Source organism: Mobula hypostoma, chromosome 27 (genome assembly GCF_963921235.1).
Source record: "Mobula hypostoma chromosome 27, sMobHyp1.1, whole genome shotgun sequence".
Classification (NCBI taxonomy): Eukaryota; Metazoa; Chordata; class Chondrichthyes; order Myliobatiformes; family Myliobatidae; genus Mobula; species Mobula hypostoma.
In genome coordinates this window covers 18853594-18877682 of record NC_086123.1, presented here as the reverse complement: position 1 = coordinate 18877682, position 24089 = coordinate 18853594, and the positions used below count along the sequence as shown (strand labels likewise).

Sequence of the window (24089 nt, the reverse complement as noted above, 5' to 3'; positions counted from 1 at the left end):
CAAGTTTTTATTTTAAAATTGTATTCAAAACTTTATAATTAGTTCCTGGAAATAGATCTCTGCATCTTAAATCTGACCGTTGGCCTATGCGTTTAAGCTTATGAGTTTTGGATGAAACTGTTTTACTGCTGTAAGCAATTAAGGCTGAAACTGCGGTTGCTGAAAATCTAAAATAAAAATAGAAAATGCCAGAAACACTCAGTGTCTCCTTTGGAAAGAGAAAGTGCTAATGTTTCACTTCAAAGACAGAAGATTTTAAAGACTGCTTTTTTTCACCATTTTACTGTGTTAATGCTAATTAAGAATTTTCACTGTCATGATAAATGCATTTCATTCAAATTATTTTCAAAAGCACAATTTAAAATAAAAAGTTGCATTTATTTAGCACTTCTTGAACTGTGGGGTTTCCTGAAATCTCAGTCTAGAATCTTTAGCATAAAGTTTAACACTTCGTTGGTTCTCCGTATCCAGTGGTACCATTTTATCCAAGAGCAGAAGAAATTACTCCAATCTCTGAACTGGTATTCCTCACTAAACAGCACTGCAACAGTTGATTATTTGGTTACCACATTATTTGTGGTGGCCTGCAGTGTGCAAATTACTGATTATATCAGTGACTGCTCTCTTAAAGTACTTTGTGGGGTATGAAGCATCTGAGCCCACTTGAGGCTGTGAAAAGCATTATAGACATTTGTAGGTGTTTTTTTAAATCATTATTATATGATAGCAGTCAACAAAAAGCAAAATGTGTCAAACAGGAACAGAGCTTTCAACATAGATGCACTTGATTCATAAACATGTCGCAGTCTAACAATTTGATGGTTATTCAAAAGTACTTAGATCATCCGGTATGAGTCTCATTCAATATCATTTTTTAAAATGCAGACTTCTGTCTGAGCAATCAGTCTGTGCATTCAAATAACAGGATGATCTTAGCAATGTTGTAAAATGATAGAAGAAAGCCAGAGCACACAGACAAAAAGAAAATAACAAGCAATAACAAACCATTTGCTGTTTGGACAGTGGTATTGTCAGCATCGAGGAAAGAAAGAAAATGGAAAAGCAATTAGTATAGTGCTGAAATATTTAACATCAAATCCAAGGGTGGCAAACCCACAGCACATGTGCCCAAGGTGCACATGCAAAAATATTGTTGGCATGTGGCAAGTAGTGCCGCCACTCAACTCTTTAAATCCCACCCATCAGAAAAAAGACCTATAATGAGTATTTCTATTGCCAAATGAAGCAGCAAATGATTTTTTACAACATGAGAGCAGTGGAATGTTTTCACAGGAAGCGTCTTATGCCAGCTTGGTGCCAGCTTACAGTTGCAAGAACACATGACACTGGATGGTATGTTTGGAAATCCTCTCAGACCTGGTGTACAGTTAGTAAACAGTTAAGCAGTTGGGCATCAACTTTGCTCTGCTTATATTATGTCTTCTGTCACTTGTCAGTGAGCACTGGACAGTCAATAATAAATGGTAAATACTGCATGTTGTTTAGCGCCATAAATATTTTTGCAATAAATTGTATATTATTTATATTTGTAAAACTATGCTATTTCATTTATCAGTGAGACAGTTTAAAATTGTGCTTACCCTTTTAAGTTTCTGCAGAATATCAGATATACCAGCAAAGAAACAAAAACATTGAAGTGATGGGAGAAGCAGCAGGGATTTTCAAGGGTAGTAGAGTGAAATATTTGCCATGATTAAAACAAAAGGAGTTAATGCATTATGCATCTTATGTTTCAAAGCAGTGGCGTGCAAGACTTCCTCCATAAAGCAGCATTATGAAACTGTTCTTGGTCATAAAAGTGAGCAAGAACAAAAAGAAATCAGCAACAAAAAAAAAAGCAGTCAAGTATTCTGATAACATTTATTTCAGGTAATTCCAACTTAGTTGTTGCTAGTTTTGAGGTTTCAAAGATTAGGCCATTTCAAGAGCATTACATTTCAGCCCAATTAAATGGCTACCCCAATTAGCCAAAGCTTCATGGAAATAGTTAAAGTATAAAAAAGACAAACTAACATTTAACTGAACAACAAATTATGTATTTAAATAAAACAGAGAACACATTAGAACACCACCAATACTACTAACTCCACCAAGGATGGTCCCAAGCCTGTGTGTGAAAGGAGGATTGGACATGGGGTTAGCAATTCCATCCTGTAATAATGCAGAGCTACAGGAATGCTGAGAATTGATTTGGATAATTTTGAAATACAATTGGTTGATTTACAAAGCAGCTCAGTGGAGGTCTGAAATATAGACTGTTTACTCTTTTCCATAGATGCTGCCTAGCCTGCTGAGTTCCTCCAGCATTTTGTGTGTGTTGCTCAATATGGAAGTAAAAATTTGACGACTTGAGAGCTGAACTATAAAATATTGAAATAGATTGATTTGTGACTGGATCAAAGCATAAAAATCGAGACAATGAGGTTCTGAAACTCTGGAATTCCAATCCTGAAACTTTTAACTGTCTGAAAAATCTTACAATGACAATATTAGCAGTATTTTCATCAATGTATTGTTATTGTCATTGTCATCAATATATTGTAAGTTATTGTTTTCAGTGATGAACTTGGTGAATTCTAATTATAGTCGACTCACTGATGAAACTAGTGCTGTGTGCACAGCTCTCGAAACAACCAAATACAAGTCAGATATAAAATATTTGTCATCAGTAGTGCAACAAAAGAAGTCTCACTGAGAGTAAAGTGTGTTTATTTTCCTTTAATTGATCTTTTATGAATACGTATAAAATTCTAAAGGGATTGGACAGGCTAGATGCAGGAAGATTGTTCCCGATGTTGTGGAAGTCCAGAACGAGGGGTCACAGTTTGAGGATAAAGAGAAAGTCTCTTAGGACCGAGATGAGGAAAAACTTCTTCACACATAGAGTGATGAATCTGTGGAATTCTCTGCCACAGGAAACAGTTGAGGCCAGTTCACTGGCTATATTTAAGAGGGAGTTAGATATGGTCCTTGTGGCTAAAGGGATCAGGGGGTATGGAGAGAAGGCAGGTACAGGGTTCTGAGTTGGATAATCAGCCATGATCATACTGAATGGCGGTGCAGGCTCGAAGGGCCGAATGGCCTACTCCTGCACCTATTTTCTATGTTTCTATGCAAAGTTTATAATTTTGTGTTCATATTTCTGATGTTATATGTGAGGTACAATAACAATACTATTTAGAAACTGTTATTTTTCAATTGTGTTTAATATTAACTCTGAACACATTTTTAAAAATGCTTCATTTATTTCATTGTCTGTTATACTTTTATTAATAGTAAAATAAGGAATACATATATGCAACAGAATCCATCCTTTTTCTCAAAAAAGTCAATTATTGATAATAATTCATTTATTAATGATAATCTTTGCTCAAAATTACCATGACACATGAGTACCTTTTTGGAAAATTATCACCAAGGGCACACATTCTCAAAAAGGTTTGCCACCCCTGATCAAGTCTATCAATTAAAAGGCATTGTAAAAATTACAGGGATTTTGGAAAAAGCTTATATATATAAACCACTTCAGAGTAGGCAACAGTTTTGAGAGATCTCTAAAGGAAACTGGAGACTTTTATTTTTATATATATAAAGTCTCCAGTTTCCTTTAGAGATATCACAAAACTGTTGCCTACTCTGAAGTGGTTTTAAAACTTCCCACAATATCCAAAATAAAAAGACAGCCATTACCATTGTAAGCGGTTCTCAGATTTGGAAAAATCTGAAAAAAAAAAGTGTATTTCTTCTGGAAGTTGAAAGCTACAACTAAACCAAGTCAAAATCTGCAGATGGTTCTGGGCTTCATAATAATTAATTCTAATGCAGAGGAAGTTAGAGTTCCCCGGGGATTAGAACCATTTTGCCATAAATTGTTGTAAGGTGGAAAACTGATTTAATTGTTTGGGACAGTAAATAATATGGAAATGGCTCATTCACCAAAACAAGACTAAATAATAGAAGTCATATACAATATACATGTCTTTTTTTAAAAAAGCTTATCTCAATACTGAACTACCTCCTTAATTTAGGGGCATTTTAGAGATAGGTTGTCAGTGACATCCATACCCCATGAACAAACAAACACATAATTGCACAAGGGATACAAGTGATCCCGATTAGCAACCTGTTTAAACTTTAAACATGAGTGTGGATAACTGCTGAAAATGTAAACTACTTTCTTCCAAAAACACATACAAGTAATTTGAAGCCTGCACCACTGTCGCTGATTTGGATCCACTGTCAATGTTTGGAGAACACACTATACTTTGGGAAGTTTGCAGTTGCCACATAACAACATCTATCATGCCATATAGCTCAGAGATAATAAACCTAATTCGGATTCTGTTTGGTTTGGAGACCCAATTAGAAGTGCTCATGATTATTCTGGTTTCTGCTCCTGTCTCTTTCTGCCAGCACTTGGCTTCCTATTATATTTTGGTTTCATTACTTGTATCTTAACATTTTCTTTGTTCAATTCCCATATCATTTCAGACTGGTTGATTTATAGGGAGAGGCTAGATAACCTTGATGCCTAGGAGACTGAGAGGTGATCTTAAAGTGGTGCATAAATCCATTAGGAGCAGAGATAGGGTGAATGTTTAGTATTTCCCCCTCTTCGCCCCACCCAAGGGAAAGAGATTCAAAAACCAGACAGCATAGTTTAAATGAGAGTGGAAGGATTTAAAAAGGGACCTGAGGGACAACTTCACACAGAGGCTGGTGCCACCTCACCAGAATGAGCTGCCAGGGAAAGTAGTGAGGCAGGGACAATAATGGCATTTAGGAGATAATTTTATTTCTGTATGGATAGGAAAATTTAAGAGATACATGTCAAATGTGGGAAGTGGGACTAGCAGAGGTGGGCACCTTGGACAGCATGGACAAATTGGGTCAAATGGCCAAGTTCTGTGCTGACTTACTCTTATTCCCTGAGTCAGAACCAATAGTTTTCAATACAACTCTGTCAAGTATCTGGAGCTTTAACATAAGAAATTTAGATTTTAAGTATTATTCCAACTTTTATCAAAAAGTTCTATCCAATTACACTCTGTTGAAAAAAGTTATACCAGCAGAAGCAGGGACCAGAGTCACTCTTTTCCACTAGTGTAGAATGACAGCAATCTTTTGCTACATCTCATTTGTAGTTCTCTTTGAGGTTGCTAATCTCACCATTGAAACAGGATGTCAGGGGGAAAAATAGTCATCAAGAAATAACAGATAAAGCAAAGCTAATTAAAAATTAATTAACAACCCAAAAATCTAACCATTTGCATATTGTCAATTTTGTGTTACTTAAAACAAGTTGTTTAATGTACATGTATTTAGTTTAACTTTATCATATCTTCAATCTACTGCCCTTTTGGTTAAATATCTATTTTAATTAAATCAATATTGAGAAATTAGTAAAACGATTGACTTACTTGACTCTCAGCAGAATCATTTTCTTCCCTTTGTTCTTCAATAACTTGTTCACCTAAAAATAAAGCGAAAGATTAAAAAACCTTATTCTTTGAGTAAAACCACAAAGAATATCTACCTTTATGAGAACACAATCGCACATTCATATTTTTATGAACTACTGAGTCAGTTTTTCTCTTTCAAAGCATCAGAAACAAATGACATTATCAGCATCATTTGCAAGTCATTTACTATATCTGCAAAAACTGCAGAACTACTAGGGCGCAGTACCATAGTGGTAAGCACGATGCTAGAACAGTGTCAGCTGCAAGACCGGGTTCAATTCCCATCGCTGTCTGTAAGGAGTTTGTATGGTCTCCCCATGAATGCATGGGTTTCCTGCGGGTGCTCCGGTATCCTCGCACATCTGATGAAGTACCAGTTAGGGTCATTTAAGTTGTGTGCATACTATGCTGGTGCTGGAAGCGTGGCAATACTTGCGAGCTGCCCAGCACGGTCCTTGCTGATTTGATAGGATGCAAATGACGCATTTCAATGTACATGTGACAAACTAAACTAACTTTACTAGAAAGGTCATTTACCATGTGTTGCCTTTGCTAGTTAGCACATACGTTAAAGTGCCTCTGCTTTGTAGTCACGTAATATCTATTCAGTAACATTACAGCCCGTGCTCTGTAGCTCCATTCTTCCACACAAGCCAACAATTCACACTTTAAATTCCAGTTGATTGATAAAACACGACCTATGCTAACTGGTGCAGATGAGATTCTACTTTCAGCCCCCACACTTTCTCGGATAGATGCAAAGATCCCAGGGAGAGTTTTGAACAGTAGGAGTGTACAAGTCAACAAAATGGAAACAAATTTAGAACCTGCAGTTCAAAGCTTTTCCAAAAAGTGTAAGAAACTGCAGATACTGGAAAAGTGATTTAAAGCAGAAACAACTGAGAATACTCAGCAGATAAGGCAACATCTGTGGACAGTGAAAGACATCTAATGCTGCAGGTCAATTACCCCTCACAAGAACTTCAAGGCTCAAAGCACACTTAAAATGGTCTGTATCATGGGTTGTTCATTTCCCTCTTTAGCTGCAGGGTGACGTGCTGAATTCCTCCAGCTTTCTGTGTGTGCTGACCCAGATTTCAAGAATCTGCAGTCTCTCACGTCTCAGTACTTCTTGGCTCTTTTTTAAAAGCCAAGAACCACTTTAAGGACATTGCAAGGTCAAAACAGGCACTACTACTCACTGTAAGTAACCCAGTCCCCTGTCAGTTTGGATTGGCAAAAATATCTCCTCCACAATCTCCATCAGCACAGGAGCACATAGGGATGTGTGCTTAGCCCCCTGCTCTACTCGCTTTACACCTGTGACTGTCTGGCGAAGCACAGCTCCAACACCACATACAAATTTGCTGATGACCCCACTTTTATGGGCTGAATCAAAGGGCTGTGTGAATCAGCATACAGGAGGGAGATTGAAAACTTGGCTAAGTGGTGTAATAACAACAACCTCTCACTCAATGTCCGGAAGACCAGAGAACTGATTGTAGACCTCAGGAAGAGGGAAACCAGAGGTCCAAGGGCCAGTAATCATCAGAGGACCAGAGTTGGAGAGGGTCGTAACTTTAAATTCTTGGGTGTCATTGTCTCAGAGGACCTGTCCTGGACCCATCAGATAAATACAACTGTGAAGAGAACATGACAGTGCCTCCATTTCCTCAGGGGTTTGTGGAGATTCAGCATGTCATAAAAAACATTTCTACAGACGTGTGGTGGAAAGTGTGCTGAATGACCACATTATGGCCTGGTATGGGAACATCAATGCCTTTGAGCAGAAAATCCTACAAAAGGTAATGGACTCGGCCCAGTACATTATCGGTAAAGACCTCCCAAACATCGGGCACATCCACATGAAACATTGCCATAGGAAAGCAGCAGCATCCATCAAAGATCCTCACCACCCAGGCCATGCTCTTTTCTCACTGCTGCTATCAGGTAGAAGGTACAGGTGCCTCAGGACTTGTGCCAAGTTCAAGAACAGTTACTACTCCTCAACCTCCAGGGTCTTGAACAAAATGGGGTGACTACACTCATTCTACTTCTGGTGTTCCCACAACTGATGGACTCGCTTCAAGGGCGTTATTTCATGCTCTTTCATTTCATGTTATTTTATACTTGTTATTTATTTACATTTGCATTTGCACAGTTGTTCTTAGCTCAGCTAAGTATGCCCGCAGGAAAAAGAATCTCAGAGCTGTACGTGGCGACAAGCTGTACTCTGATAAATTTTACTTTGCACTTCTAAGTGCAAGTCAACACTGCTTTTCTCCCCCCTTTATTTCCTGCGAAATGGAATTAGCGTCTCCAAATAACTATCAGCTTTGCTGAATAATTTATGACCATTATGGAACACACATCAAAGTTGCTGGTGAACGCAGCAGGCCAGGCAGCATCTCTAGGAAGAGGTACAGTTGACGTTTCAGGCCGAGACCCTTCGTCAGGACTAACTGAAGGAAGAGTGAGTAAGGGATTTGAAAGTTGGAGGGGGAGGGGGAGATCCAAAATGATAGGAGAAGACAGGAGGGGGAGGGATGGAGCCAAGAGCTGGACAGGTGATAGGCAAAAGGGATACGAGAGGATCATGGGACAGGAGGTTCGGGAAGAAAGAAAAGGGAGAAGGACCCAGAGGATGGGCAAGGGGTATATTCAGAGGGACAGAGAGAGAAAAAGGAGAGTGAGAGAAAGAATGTGTGTATAAAAATAAGTAACAGATGGGGTACGAGGGGGAGGTGGGGCATTAGTGGAAGTTAGAGAAGTCGATGTTCATGCCATCAGGTTGGAGGCTACCCAGACGGAATATAAGGTGTTGTTCCTCCAACCTGAGTGTGGCTTCATCTTTACAGTAGAGGAGGCCGTGGATAGACATGTCAGAATGGGAATGGGATGTGGAATTAAAATGTGTGGCCACTGGGAGATCCTGCTTTCTCTGGCGGACAGAGCGTAGGTGTTCAGCAATGCGGTCTCCCAGTCTGCATCGGGTCTCGCCAATATATAAAAGGCCACATCGGGAGCACTGGACGCAGTATATCACCCCAGCCGACTCACAGGTGAAGTGTTGCCTCACCTGGAAGGACTGATTGGGGCCCTGAATGGTGGTAAGGGAGGAAGTGTAAGGGCATGTGTAGCATTTGTTCCGCTTACACGGATAAGTGCCAGGAGGGAGATCAGTGGGGAGGGATGGGGGGGACGAATGGACAAGGGAGTCGCGTAGGGAGCGATCCCTGCGGAATGCAGGGGGGGGGGAGGGAAAGATGTGCTTAGTGGTGGGATCCCGTTGGAGGTGGCGGAAGTTACGAAGAATAATATGTTGGACCCGGAGGCTGGTGGGGTGGTAGGTGAGGACCAGGGGAACCCTGTTCCTAGTGGGGTGGCGGGAGGATGGAGTGAGAACAGATGTACGTGAAATGGGGGAGATGCGTTTAAGAGCAGAGTTGATAGTGGAGGAAGGGAAGCCCCTTTCTTTAAAAAAAGAAGACATCTCCCTCATCCTAGAATGAAAAGCCTCATCCTGAGAGCAGATGTGGCGGAGATGGAGGAATTGCGAGAAGGGGATGGCATTTTTGCAAGAGACAGGGTGAGAAGAGGAATAGTCCAGATAGCTATGAGAGTCAGTAGGCTTATAGTAGACATCAGTGGATAAGCTGTCTCCAGAGACAGAGACAGAAAGATCTAGAAAGGGGAGGGAGGTGTCGGAAATGGACCAGGTAAACTTGAGGGCAGGGTGAAAGTTGGAGGCAAAGTTAATAAAGTCAATGAGCTCTGCATGCGTGCAGGAAGCAGCGCCAATGCAGTCGTCGATGTAGCGAAGGAAAAGTGGGGGACAGATACCAGAATACCATAATGACCATTATGGAACAGCTTTTCTCTTAGACAGACTCAGATAAATCCTGGGCAATAACTGGCATACAGTTAAATCCCATGACCCAATTCAAGGGGCAGCACAGCAGTGTAGTAACACTATTACAGTGCCAGCAACCCAGGTTCAATTCTGCCGCTGTCTGTAAGAAATTTGTATGCTCTCTCCGTGACCACACGAGTTTCCTCTGAGTGCTCCAGTTTCAGCCCACATTCCAAAGATGTACAAGATAGCAGGTTAATTGGTCAAATGGGTGTAATTGGGCAGTGTGGGCTTGTTGAGCTGGAGGGTCTGTTACTATGGTTTATTGCCAAATAAAACACTAAACTTTCAGCTTACAGCTTTCTAGATTATGGCATGTCAAATGTACCTCCAATTCTACAGTCCTATTACCGTGCTTGCAAACCTCCTCTTAACTGTTAGTGGCACACATCTGTTTTGTAAAGTAGCAAGTACAACTACACAATACACCACAGATATGGGACAAACTGGTGTTTTATACTCAAACATCTCCAAGTATTTCGAAACCTGCACTTGGTGGAGTCAACAGAAGAAAGTATATTCTGCTCTTTCAAGGAGCAGCTCCCTGACCATGGCACACTCTACACTGGAACCCTCCGCTATAACATTTCTTGAATGTGCACAAATGCTGACAAATTTCTTAATCCCTTGGCTTCATGGTTAGCAAACTAAGCAAAATGAATGGTTCCCCACTGGTAGATAAAATTTCCACAAACAACTCTCCACTCTTACTAAAAGAATACTGTAATAATTTCAGGCATAATTACCAAACTAAGAATAGATTGGTCACCATCTATTATGTATGATACAGTTATTTTTAACATCAGGGTGAGAAAACCAGGGAAGAATGCCACATACCAGTCACTGCAGATTTTTAAGATTCATTTAGCAGTGCTAACGAAAGCTTGCAAGAATATTACAGGAGACTCATCTCAGAATTACCAGATTCAGAGCAAATCCAATCCTAATTTTACAAAGTAGTTGGAAAGATGTAGTGCATCTGACAATAATTTTGCAAACTAGCACTGAGTAATATAACAGATTTGGATATTAGGTCTAATTACCTGGAGAGGATGTGATGTTGTCAAGCTGCCTTTGGTTATCATTGATTTTCTTCTCCAAACTCTGTACCTTTTGTTCAAGTTTTGATTTATCAGATTCCAATGACTGAACTACTGACTGTAAATTTTTTGCCATGGCATTCTCACTCCGTAGCACTGCAATCTGCAAATCAAGCAATATTACATGTTACCAGTCAACATTTTAGCAGGACGCTAAGAATATCTGTAGTTTCAAGCCTTAAAAAAAATGTTTGCATCTCACACACCACACTATACATTGAACTTCCTGTATCGAACTACAACAAATTTAAAAACCAATGGTCTGATAATGCTGTGATTCACTGATTCATTATGATTAGTTTCTTATAATCTTATGAGCTTCTTATGATCCATTTCAGTTAATCTTATGAGCTTCTTATGATCCATTTCAGTTTGTTTACTTGGCCATGTTAAATTATACCCATTAACCTTACAATTCAGTATCTTTGTATTAGTAACAATGAAGTAGAAGTTCAAACTGTTAAAATTATTAACATGTTTGGATAATCAGTAGCATTAATTTGAACTTTCACTTAATTGACATTGTTTGCTGATGATATTGTGGGATATTTGGTAGCCTGTGGTAGGATATCAGCCCTGAGATTCACTGTAACAATGGAGGAATCAAACATCATGAACTCAAAAATTGCACTTTAATGTCAAATTGAAATTAGGCTGAATTTCCCAAGGCAGTTATATCAAAAATGTCTGCTTTGCAACAAAAGCTGAATATGGACCAAAATGAAAGATGGAGAACATTGTGGTCTTCTCAGTTTCTTGGGCATTTTTGGATGCACAAGGAAAGCCACTAAGTATCACGGACAACTGACTGCCCTGGAGTGAATATTTCTTTGGGGTGGCACAATGTTGCAGCTAGAGACACTGCCTTGTGGCTCCAGAGACCCAGGTTCAATCCTAACACCGGGTGCTATCTGCATAAACTTCTCATGTTCTCCATTTAACTATGTGATTTCCTCCAGTTGCTCTGGATTTTTCCCACATCCCAAAGATGTACAGGTTTTCAGGTTAATTGGTCGTTGTAAATTGACCCAGGAGTGTAGGGGACTAATAGAATTTGTGGGATAGTTAGTGAAAATGAGAGAAGAATAAAATAAATGCACTAATGTAAATGGATGGTTGATGATCACTGTAGAGTTGGTGGACAGAGGACCTGTTGACCTGGTGGGGAGAGGACTGTTCCTCGCCATGACTTACTTTATGACTCCTGTCACCAATTTTCTCACCATTTATAAGACATAAATCGGGAGCGTAGTGGAATACTCGCAATGACACTAAGAAAAGGTAGACATTGTTCTGGACTAAACAGCCTGTTTGATAGCCACCCCAAAGTCTGCCTAATCGCTCACTCCCTCCATCACTGCAACCTTGCTACATCTACAAGATACACTACAGTTGTCTGCCCAGGCTTTCCTGACAGAATCTTAAACATTTACATGAAGGTCAAAGTCAGCAGGTGCAAGGTAGCACCACCACCATGCCCAAATCACACATCAAAATGAGAAAATATTGCTGTTGCTTACAAACTCTGTACGCAGCAGCAATCTGAGGCAGGGAATTACAGCAATTCACAAAGCTGACTCATCACCACTGTTCAAGGGCAATAGGGGGCATGGACGCCTCAGTGCCTGCATGGGTAATAGGAAAAGATATAGTACTACCACGTTGGATTGTATAAAATGTATTTCCATCAACTATGGGGGCTTTGAGAGGTATAGTCTCTTCCTTTATCACAACACATGTGCAAGCCCTCTTTTTCACATGTGGCAGACCTACTCTGTCACACCAAGATAGCAACATTACTGACCTAGATTTAGACAATTGAATTGCAACCCGTTTCCATGAAGACTTTTAGTAAGATTTCTGGTTGTGAACACTGATGGTGACCTATAAAAAATATTCTGTTAACAAATGTTACTTTTATTTGTAATGAAACTAAGTGTTGGAAGAGGTTTTCAATTAACATATTCCCAACTTTTGCCACCAATTTGCCTAAAGATATGTTACCTCATTCTTGAGTTTCTCCAGCTCTTTGTCTTTATCTGTGATTAAGGCACTGGTAGTTGCAATGGATTTCTGTAAAGAGTTTTTGTCTTCTTCAAACTCTTTCTTTAATAAGGATTCTCTGCAGAAAAATGAAAATCTCAGAATACTAATCATACCACAATTAAAAAAAACTAAATTCTGATTTCATTTTCACTTGTATTCACCATCATGGAAGTATCCAAAATTGGGCAGAACAAATTACTATTAATATTTAAAATGCAGATTTTATTTATTACTATATTTTGGTGCTTTTTGTTTTAGAAATAGGAAATCTTATACTTACATCTTCAGATTGTTGTGTCAATAATGTGACATTTTATGAACTGCAGCAAGACACAAAAACTATTCCACAGTGGTTCTGGCCACACTGACACCAAACTCCATTTATAGATAAATGAACATGCATGGTTTTGCATACCAATGATTATATACACAATATTCGTGAAGCACAACACTGCTCAATTCAACAAAGTTTGTGTATCTTACAGTTAAGATGCTAATTTAACACCAGCCTGCACACTTATTTAAAGTCATAATCTGTCATCCATGAAAGGCACAGACATGATGCCAAGCAACAATGATTGCATGCATAGTGCTGCAATTGCAATTATTGGGGCATGCAAATGAGTATCCGTTGTGAATCTAGCTCATATCTGCGTGCTCCCTCTTTGCAAATGGCACCGACAGTGGATTGCAAACAACAAGGACTATGAATAATCACGTTTACACAATTTTAGCTTGGTAGGGGAAACATTCAGATTCAGCAGGTAAAGTGAAGGATCATTGAGACACATAACATGCTAAACGAAATGAAACCAATTCTTTGAGCGGAGATGGCAATATAAACTGCTAAATTGATTTTCATGCTATCAGGAATGAGAAAATTAAGCGGAGAACCTGGGTTTTACAGCAAAAAGAACACAATGCTTGTTGTAAGTGGCCTATATTGCCATTTCTTTTTATCCCCCAGTGCAAAGCTGGTTAATCACCTGCGATTTGGCAAGCTGTTTTAGAACACCAGCTCTTATGGCATTCTCTCTCTCCTGACTCTGGCAGAATTACAAGAGTGCAACTTTTGAAAATAAAAATATGTTTATAGCACTTGGGGTTAAACAAAAGAAAGTAGTTTTCTCATGGGAGAACTGAAAAAATCATTGGCAATGTCTGAAATGCAGAGTGGGTGAAATCACTGTCCCAATGTAGTGATAGGCTACAACATTTGCTTCTTTTTACATCAATTGAATAATGCTTTACTAGTGTAATTTAGAAAATAATATGTAGCATGTGAATTAAATGAGAGGAAAAAAAAACTTATTGAGCATCTCTGAAGCCCTTGGGAATGAAATGAGCCACCTTCCTCAACTACTGCATTTCAAAATTATACATGGTAATGCAACCAGACAAAATGCTGACATGTTTGGCATTTTATATCCTCGAGGACAAGGACTATCAATATTGGGGAAGAATATATTTTTCCACTTTGACCACTTGTTAGTTCCAGGTACAGCACGAGGCACTGAGTTTCAAATTTTGTATTACACATTACAATGTCTAGTGCGATCAACATTCAAGGAATTAGCTTGATACCGTTCAAGTTCAGTGGCAAGGGGAGCCATTCACTACATTAAGTAGTGATCAGATTGAACTGGGTTCGAGTCATGGTTTGAATTTTTTCATTCATTCCCAGATTTGTTCTCTGGAAGCAGTAACTTTCCTCCCATGAAAATAAATATGGGATGTGAATTAACATAATCTCAGTCTTCAACTTGTGGTAATGCTTTATATTATTTTGTCATTTATTGATTTGCTTTGGAAGTGGATATTATTAGAAAGGCCTCTTTTATCCCTATATACCTCCAGAACATGGTGTTGAACTACTGTTTGGAGCTCCAATAGTTCTTCTTGAGAATGTATTCCTTCTGTGCTACTGAGCAGGGAATTCCAGGATTTGGATCCAGTAATGGAGGAAGCACAGTGAAGTATTTAAAAGCCTAAATGCTGTTTTTTGGACAGGTTGAGAGCCTGAGAGTGTCAGTGTTTCCTTGAGCTTGCTGCCTTCTTGTTAACGAGGTGCTGCCAGAGTAGTGTCACCAAATAAAGGCAGGGTATTTTGCAGATGATAAAGGCAATAAAGGAAAGGAGTGCTAATCAAGCATTAATTCGTTTCTCAAGTCTTGTTGGAGCTGCATTCTGCCAGGCAATTGGAGTGCATGTCATTATTCCTCTCCCTGTTCCCCAGCATTCCCCTCCCTATCAGATCTGCCCCCTCCACTGACTCTTTTAAGTCCAGGCTCAAAACTTACCTTCATTCACTAGCGTTGAATCTTCCTGATGTGGCTGATTTTTGGCTTGTGCTTAGGCTCATGTGTTGTTTATTTTGTGCCTATAAGCTGTGTGCCTTGTTGTTTATATCTGTGTTTCTTGTATTTGTGATTATAGCTACCTGTTATGGATTGTACAGCACTTTGGTCAATATGGGTTGTTTTTAAATGTGCTTTATAAATAAATTTGACTTGACTTTTCTCCTAATTTCTGCCACGTAGACAGTGGAAAGGCTGGTGAGTTGATGCAGAATACACATCTTCTAACTCAAAGCCAAGAGTTCACATACCTATTCTAACAGAGTCTTTACTCAGTGTGGAAGATGGGGACTAGGTGATGAATATCAAGTATAGGTGGTCAGACTCTTGCTTGCTGGAGATGGATGTTGCCTGGTACTTTTGTGATCAGTCCATTCCTGAACATCGACCATGTCTAGCTGCTCACAAATGTCTAATGCCAAACGGGACTGAACACTTTTCAATCACCAGCATGCAATCCCACTTTCAACGTTTGTTCAGCAGGCACAACATGGATGCAGCAGCTGAAGTTGGTAGGGTCTAACATACTGCTCTCCGGAACTCCTGGGGCTGGGATTATTGACTTCCAATAATTTTAGCAAAACCTCACTGTTGTAGTCTACCTGTCCAATTTATTTCAGGGAATTGGTGAATGGATGAAATAAACTCAAGGGAGGAAAGGAGGATGCATTTAACAAAATTATAGTATTACGTTTATATATCAATAGGTAATACGATTGCAAATTCCTTCTGCAAACTTGAAGAATTACCAATTTCACAGTACAATGTAGTGGGGAAGCTTAATTCCATTTGAAGCTATGCCAGTTTAGCACTTGCTGTTGGGGTACTGGGACTGCTGTCTGATCTCATACTTGTTTTCTATAATTGTATTAAAATTCCAAAGTACATTTATAATTAAATGAATCCACACATGCTGATGGTTTATTTTTATCTTTGCTAAAGAATAGAATCCTTGGAAAAGAAAAAAGGCTAAAAGATTGAAGTCCTGACTGCCAAAATATCAGAGCATTCCTAAAAATCTGAAAGTCAGTTTTAATTTTAAGATGGCAAAAATTGAACTCACTCTTCTTATAAGGTACCAAAATAAAATTTAATTATCTGCATGCTGGGCAAGTCAGCTCAAAGTCAGAATATTTATGCAAATAAAAGCAAAGATTTTCTTCAGAATATTATTCCAAAAACAACTGGAAGAAGTTAATGAAAAAATAATCATAGCTGAGTTTAAATATGATTAACAGGACACTTGCAACAAAACTCACTGTAGATTAACAAGCACAATAAAATCTGCAGATGCTGGACATCCATAGCAATACACACAAAATTCAGCAGTGGAATTCAGCAGGCCAGGCAGCTTCTATGGAAAAGAGTAAACAGTCGCTGTTTCGGGCTGAGAATGAAGGGTCTCAGCACGAAACATCGACAGTTACTTTTTTCTATAGATGCTGCTTGGCCTGTTGAGCTCATACAGCATTTTGAGAGAGCTTCAGTGAAAATTAAAATGCCCTAATTTGTAATAAATACCTCAGCATGCCCATCTTCAATCATTAGAACTTTAAAAAACGTTTGACAGGAACAGGCCATTCGGCCCAACAAAGCTTGCCAAATTCCTATTCACATAGTGTGCTGAAATAACTATCGAGTTTAGATTTGTAAGTATCTAAAGGTACTACTCTCAACTACACAACTCGGCAGTTTGTTCCATGTGTCCACAATTCACTGTGTAAAGAAATGCTTCCTGATGTTAGTCTGAAATCTCCCTTTAACCAGACTCCACCTATGGCCCCGTGTCCTTGATGATGGATTAATTTTGAAGTAGCAGCTGGCATCCACTTTACTTATACCTGTGATGGTTTTGAACACCTCTATCATGTCTCCTCTCATTCTACGTCTACTTAGGCTAAAAAGATTTAATTCCTTCAATCTTTCTTCAAAGCTCAAACCTCGCAGACCTGGAATAAGTCTAGTCAATCGGTCAAGTTGCCCATGTATCTTTTTAGATCCAAAGTATTTCCTGATCTAACATTGACAATACAGAAAGGGAAGATTGATGGATCACAACCCCCCCCTTTATTTTTATAAATAAAGAACAAAACAGTTTGCTCTTTAAGTTTCCAAATCTGTCCAAATAGCAGGAACAGTATTAAATCCAAGTCTGATGACAAACCATCCGAGAAGAACTTAGTGTAGAAGACCAAAAGCGTAGTTAAAGTATATATATATTTTTTTGGAGTATCTTAAATGAAAGAGGAATGGAGATATGCAAAAGTTCTGGGAGGGATTTGGCTAATGACAATGAAGTAATTTAGTTCAGAGAGGCCAGACATTTTGGAGAGTTACACAACTAAACGAGTTGGGGCGAATACTGAATTGTTAAAGTTACGAGGAATTTGAAAACAAGGTTGATAATGGAATTGCTTAACTGAACTAACAGTGGTCATCCAATTATGGAAATGCTGGGTGAACAGGAATTTGACACGGATTAGGAAATTGCTACCAGAGTTCTTGATGACCTGAAGTTCAGTAAGGGGAAGATACGAAAATGCTTTGGAATGGTTGCATTCATGTGCAACAAAGGTGTCAAAAGCAGGGAACGACTTAGTGTAAATCAATAATTTGGTTCTGTTGTTTTAATTCACAAAGATGTCAATCCTTTCTGAACTATAGCTGCCATTTTATGGATAGTCAATTGTTATCAATAGAATTAGTATTGCTGCACAAGTAAACAAGTAGTGCATTTTATGTCTGCTAGTTTGCTACAGATTTGTATGTTTGGAGAAATGTTCTGAATATACTTTAATAGATTTTATTATTTATAGATACAGTATAGAACAGGCCTTTCTGGCCCAATGAGATATACTGCCCAGCAACCCACTGATTTAACCTGACCCCAATCCTGGACAATTTACAATGACCAATTAACCTAGTGACCAGTAAGTGTTTGGATTGTGGGAGGAAATCAGAGCACCTGGAGGAAACCCATGCGCACATGTGAAGAACATACAAACTTTCTTACAGAGGACGTTGGAACTGAACTCCGACAACCCGAGCTGCAATAGCATTGCACTAACTGCTACGCTACTGTGTTTTATATAAATAACTTTGGTTAATGAGATTATTTAATTATTGAGAAAGCAATGAAGCAGAGCAACAAATAAAACTGAACATACAGGTACAACTTTAGCAATGATTCTTTTTTAAAACAGGAATCCTGGCATGGGCATTTAACATATTTTAAAAGTGTTAAAGATCAAAAGATTATATAGAAACTAACATCCATTGGTTTACAATCATGGTTGATAAAATGGATCAACGAGAAACAGTTTATTTGTACGAGAATACCACCTTGAATAACTACAGATGAAAATGTGAATAAGACAGGTTTAACTTTACTTTCTTTTGACCATTCCTGCCCATAAACATTTACTAACCCTAAAGCAGCTGATTCATTACCTGAGCATCTCACCTCATGGCTATCTGTAAAGAGAACCACCCAATGAAAGCAGTACTGTAGGAACCGTCCTTTCCTGTTACAGCGCTAAAATTTCATTTTGCAAGCTAGCTCAGACAGTCAAACTCAAGAATTAGTTGCAAGACTAACAATGATAAAAATTAGCAAGAAAAATAAACATTAACACTTCAGAGCATTAGAAAATCCCCAAGAATTATTTAACTCAATTAAAAATAATAAATTATCTGAAACTTGCCCTCTCTCCCATAGCCATTCCTCTTTATTGAAATGAATGGAGTTTGTGTACTTGAACCATTTCTAATCTGACACAGGGCGAGTTGGTCCACTGCCACTGGACTCTATGAAGAGCCCGAAGTTGGTGCACAACTGGAAAATCACTAAGACATTTCCCTGAAAGGTCAGGATCTTTATCCACACACAGGCTTATATGTGGAATTCTAAACTTCCTAATGGTAATGGGGTGCAATTCCATCAGATCTATCTGGGATTGATGACACCAAACAGAAATTGCTTTGGTCAATAGTGCAAAGTCAGAATCTCGATGTGGGGCTAAGAAATGTCAACAGAAGCAAAGTTTTTTTGCTGACTTGCCAAGCAAATCAAGGGTTAAATAGCTTACAAATGATACTATTTGTCTTTTAAGTTATTATTACACTGATATTTTATGTTGTGCACTCTCAAACTAAACAGATGGCCTAAACACGCTTGCTCAAGGACTCCTTGAGCATTAATCAGTGATTCTGCTCCCCAGTCAAGGCTGAATGTATTTTTTAAAAATATATTTACAGACAGGTTCACTGGCATTCATAATTCTCTTCTGAACAGAGTGGTTTGATAGACTATTTCAGAGGACTGTTAACACTCAACCATATTGGAGTCTCACAGGCCAGTTGACGCAGGGTGAGCAAAAACAAGATGGGTTTTTATACCAATGACAAAATATGAAAATAACAGGGCAAGTTTCAAAAATGAACTTTACATGAAAAAACTGTGCAGCTTTGTTTACTCTGCTGGTTACAGCAGAGCTTCACCAGACTTGCTGTCAAACGATTAAAAAGGTAGATGGAGTCTGTCTTAGGTTGGCTTTATATTGTCTACAAGAGGGAAATCTGATAGGCTACATTATTTTGGTATTTGATATTTACATTAAATAGAATATTTCTATCTTTTTGAAAATTTTCACTAGCATGTACTGAAGTTATATTAACAAAGATCAATATGTAAAAAAACACTAAAAGCTTCTAATAGTAAATTATTGTTAAAGTATGTTGCTATGATGCATAGTTTTTATACTAGACCAATTTAAACAGATTTCTATGATTGTAGCTATGTAGATCTGATTAGATGGCTTAAGATGGCAACTGCACAGGAATCCCAAACAATGGCTACATTTAGGCTAGCTTTTGAAACTTATCTAAAAACTAATTTCAGAGTGTTTTTGTTTGTGTAAATTGTTTCAAAAGGTTCCTTGCATCACCCAGATTCTCCTCTTACTGTTAAAGTAAGAAAAAAGTCTAGTCATGAAGCAAATACCTTAAAGTGTTATTGGGCAAGCTTTAAAATGCAAGATAACAAGAAGCACAAGTTAGAAACATGGAAGAAAAAAATGCAAATTACAATCCAGGAAGTTACATAATTCCGCATTAAATGGTTTATTTCGTTAAAAAATTGCTTGAAATAATTCACACAGAAGCAAGACATGGTAAAGGAAGGTTGCAGCCATAGTATGTACAAAAATTATGGGTTGATTGATTTTGGCTACTTATTGTAACGTGGATAGACTTTTTTCAGTCTTACCATCAAAGACAGACAGATTTAGCAAGGACAGCAAAATTAGGAGAGAGAGAGGAGTGAGATGAGGCTTTGTAAGTAATGCAAAGAGACAATGAAACTTTGCAAGCCACAGCGACTTGTTTGACAAGCTTGCGTTAGCACAAAAACAAAGGTCAATGTTCAATAAAATAATATTTAGCTTTCAAAGATTAACATTCAAATAATTTCATTTAAAAGGCACATTTTCATTTACAAGTTTATTCTTGACTGTCAGAGGCTATAAGTGTTGTGCTTCTAAACATTTATAAATTCTCTTTTAACAATGTGAGTTGAGTGGTTGTGTATAATTTCCTCAGCAAACATAAAAAGGCGTAGAATTTGTATTTTTCGTGACAGTACCATGAACATGCACAGTCTTACTGCTCTGGGTTACTTCTAATTGGGCTCTGAAACAATACTGCATGACTCAATGCAAAGTATAATTTTAGGACAAAAAACTGTTCTGAAAAATGTTGTTGCTGACCTTTTCAATGCAACAACAAAGAAAAAAAAGTCTGTAAGGGCTTTCAGTAGTCATCAATATTTACCCAGCTGCAATTTTAAAATAGGACTGAACCCAGTCTCAAAAATCTTTGGAAACGGAATTCACACTTTAGTATTTGACCTTGCTTTGCTAAGATTGTCACTGAACTCAACTTATCCCCCATCTTCTTCAAAAAATGCACCCTGGATAAAACTATAACAGCCTCATAAGACTGTTCTACTTTTCTATGATTAGCAACTTGCATGTAGTCCAGGTCCAAACTAAGTAGCTATTATAAGATTATGTCCTTAAAAAATTGAAGAACATTATTCAACATATCCACTATTCACATGCCATGTAAGCTCATACTACCTGTATTATTGAGGAGCACCTGCATTCTTTTTACAGTAAGGTTTTAATTTGAATTTCAGTTCATGCAAGATCTGGGTCATGGCATAAGGAATTGTTTTTGGATTTGTTTTAAACAAGTCAATTCTATAATCAAATACAGTACAAAAGACAGCTGTGTGCAGTCAAATACGTCTGCTTATTTTATTCAGTAAGTAATAACTTAACAATAAATTTGAAATTTACTAGTAATTTCAATTAATTTACTGGAAAGATGCTAACGTTCTCTAATCCTTCCCACATTTAATAGTTAATTGTTAACAATCAAATTGCTTGGGTCTCCTCAACTTGGCAACATCTTATAAAAGTTTATGTGCATTTGGTAGTGGTAATTCAGCTTAAAATTATTAGAATGTTTAACTTAATTTTATTTTGCTAAATTAATTCATATATTTACTTTTACAATGAGCTATTTGAAAAATGGAAATTATATTAAAATCAGGAAGTTCAACTACAATTTACATTATAAAGATTTAAAAAACTATTTCACAGTTTCTTAGCAAAGAACAACTAAACAATGATCTAGAATTACTGAAAGATCGTGAAGGGTAAAGAGGTCACACATTAGATTTAAAATAGGGTTCTTTAACAGACACTGTCTCCAGGAAAAAACTGAAAATGTGTTTTCCATAAAAATACAAGCTGTGCAGTGATGATGCTCTAATTTCAGTAACACTATGTGAATAGATAGTTTAAATCATGCTAAACCTAATAGCCCAGTCGCCAAGAAAACAGTAATATCCTTTCTGCTCCCAAAGCATTAATTCAACAAGCCCATCCTGATTCTAATAATAGTAATAACAGACCTCTCATGAAGGCAGAGGCTTGCAAATGAAAACCAACTTTTGATTAATATTTCTGCAATTTGAAATCATACTTCATATAGTGACTCCAAAAGCCCCATTTACTGCCTTTATTCAAAATAAAAATGCCGAAGTAGCTCATTCTAGTTAAAATTGAATGTTTTTTATTAACCAATTTATAAAATTATGTGAAATTATTAAGTAAAAAGTAGTATGCACCTAGTGGGGAGTTGTAAATGTAATTTACTCCACTGACAGCCATTCATGCTGATTTGACAGTTAAAATGCTTCCGCACTAGTCAGCAGCCTATCTGATTAGCCTGCGATTTCACCAGAAAAGAAATACTTTGTATTACAGAATTTGGAGAGCTTACCTCTTTTTCATTTCTAGCAGTTGATTATTAAGTGCAGACCGCTCCTCTTCGAGCTGAAATTGGAAAAAAAAAATTGCTGGAAACTTTATTGCCAAAGCTTTAAGGGGAGCAGCCTACACAGAGTTTTGAATTATCTAAACTCTGGAGAGTACATAAAATTATAAATCCAAAACCAGTAATTTAATAATGTTTATAATCTTAGTAATCACTTAATTCTTAAATGCAGTACTTCAATAGCAAAGTACAAGACAGAAGAGTAGGAACACATATACAATATTGTTTTCATTCCTGCATATATGTATTTAGGCTTGTAAGAGAAATGCAAAAGAACAAAGTAGGCACATTTATGTTAAGCAAAGAAAGTAGCACTAATATCAAGCCAAAATATAATTTTTTTAAAAATCCGAGTTCAAATATAACTTGCACTTTAGCTTCCTATGAAACCGCAAAGATGCAGATAAAGTGGCATATATGCTAAATGTGTCAGATTGATTCCCAGTGGTACACCATTTCCACAACAGATGCAGTTTTCCTAGAATTCAGCCAAGTCTACAAGAAATTAAAACTGTGCTCACATGGCAAATATCACAAGGCAATGGATACAAGTTACTGACAAACTGAATAATATTGCAAAAACAATTACATTTAATATACTAATCAAGAGTATTATGTAATATTTTATGAAATCAACTTTTCTCAAAACATTTCATATATTTGGAGGGTAGTAATCAACATTTAAAGAATAGAATCTATGAAGTAACGATAACATGGATAATCAACTGATCCGTTTTGTTGAAGGGAAAATGTTGGCCAACGAAACAACTTGATAACAGAATCAGGTGGGTCACAGCCTGAAGATGGAAACAAGGCAATGAAGTGGATGGTCCCCATGCTCAAACTGATAGGCCCAAGCTGGTTGGTAAACTACTTCTGATTCTATTTTCTATGTTTCTGTAACTATAATTGAAACTATAAAGGGGTTCCCAAGCAATATCTTGGGTAATGGAACAACAGCACGAGACTAGAGTGAAATTACATAATGGTGGGTTAGGGACGCTCAGAGGATTTGGGGAGATTATCAGGGTGGGGCTCTGGCAAATGATTGGGGTAAATTGTTGGTCAAATTGTAATTGTAATTTAACAGGGTAAAGTACAATATATTTTGATAGGGGCATGGACAGCTAATAAATACACAGGTCACACAGGATAACAAAATAAGGGACCTTTTCTTAGGTGCATAACAAGTTACACTGCAAGTGAACAATTTAACTAGAATTGTTTTAGTAAGTTAGAATACAATGCTATCTTAAAATATTAATTCTATCACGTGATAAAGAAGAGAATTTGTTAATTTTTAGAATTGGCTGTGACATTCAGGAGAAATCTGTACCTGAATCAAACCAGTGAGTAAGTACAAGATATTGCAATGGATCAAAAATATAAACCTTTCATCTTAAGATTCTAAAATACTCTATTTTTTTCATGTAATCATGCCACAAAAGAATAAAGTTTTTGACAGTTCAAGTCTACTTAGAGACTTCAATAAAACAGGCAATGATAGGGTGATGTACAATTTAATGGTACTCAAAAACATTGGAAAAAAAACCTTGGAGAGAACTGCATTGCTTGAATTTTTCAATAACTCACTGCCTGCTATTCTATGCTGGATTATGACAGTTAACCATAGCAATTCTGAGGTTAGATAATGAAACATGATTTTTAAATCATTTATCTTTGGTTTTCTGTTATCAATTTTAGTGCAAACAAGTCTAAATAATGAAAGATGGTTGAATATTTTAATGTTCATTCTTGTGACACCAACTGGGATATAGAAAATATT

General features: G+C 37.5%; 1 protein-coding gene across 7 annotated transcripts in view; it reads right to left on the bottom strand.

Annotated features, from left to right (window-relative positions):
• clip1a (CAP-GLY domain containing linker protein 1a) overlaps positions 1-24089 on the bottom strand; it is a 153988-nt gene that overhangs the window by 3020 nt on the left and 126879 nt on the right. For 4 of the 7 annotated variants that reach the window (XM_063034136.1, XM_063034133.1, XM_063034135.1 and 1 more), the window contains 5 exons: positions 22250-22302; positions 19902-19922; positions 12501-12618; positions 10440-10599; positions 5442-5494 (listed from right to left, as the gene is read on the bottom strand). In XM_063034136.1, the coding sequence (XP_062890206.1) occupies positions 5442-5494; positions 10440-10599; positions 12501-12618; positions 19902-19922; positions 22250-22302 (405 nt within the window). The remainder of the gene's footprint in view (positions 1-5441; positions 5495-10439; positions 10600-12500; positions 12619-19901; positions 19923-22249; positions 22303-24089) is intronic. The other 3 variants (XM_063034134.1, XM_063034140.1, XM_063034139.1) reach the window with 1 other exon arrangement.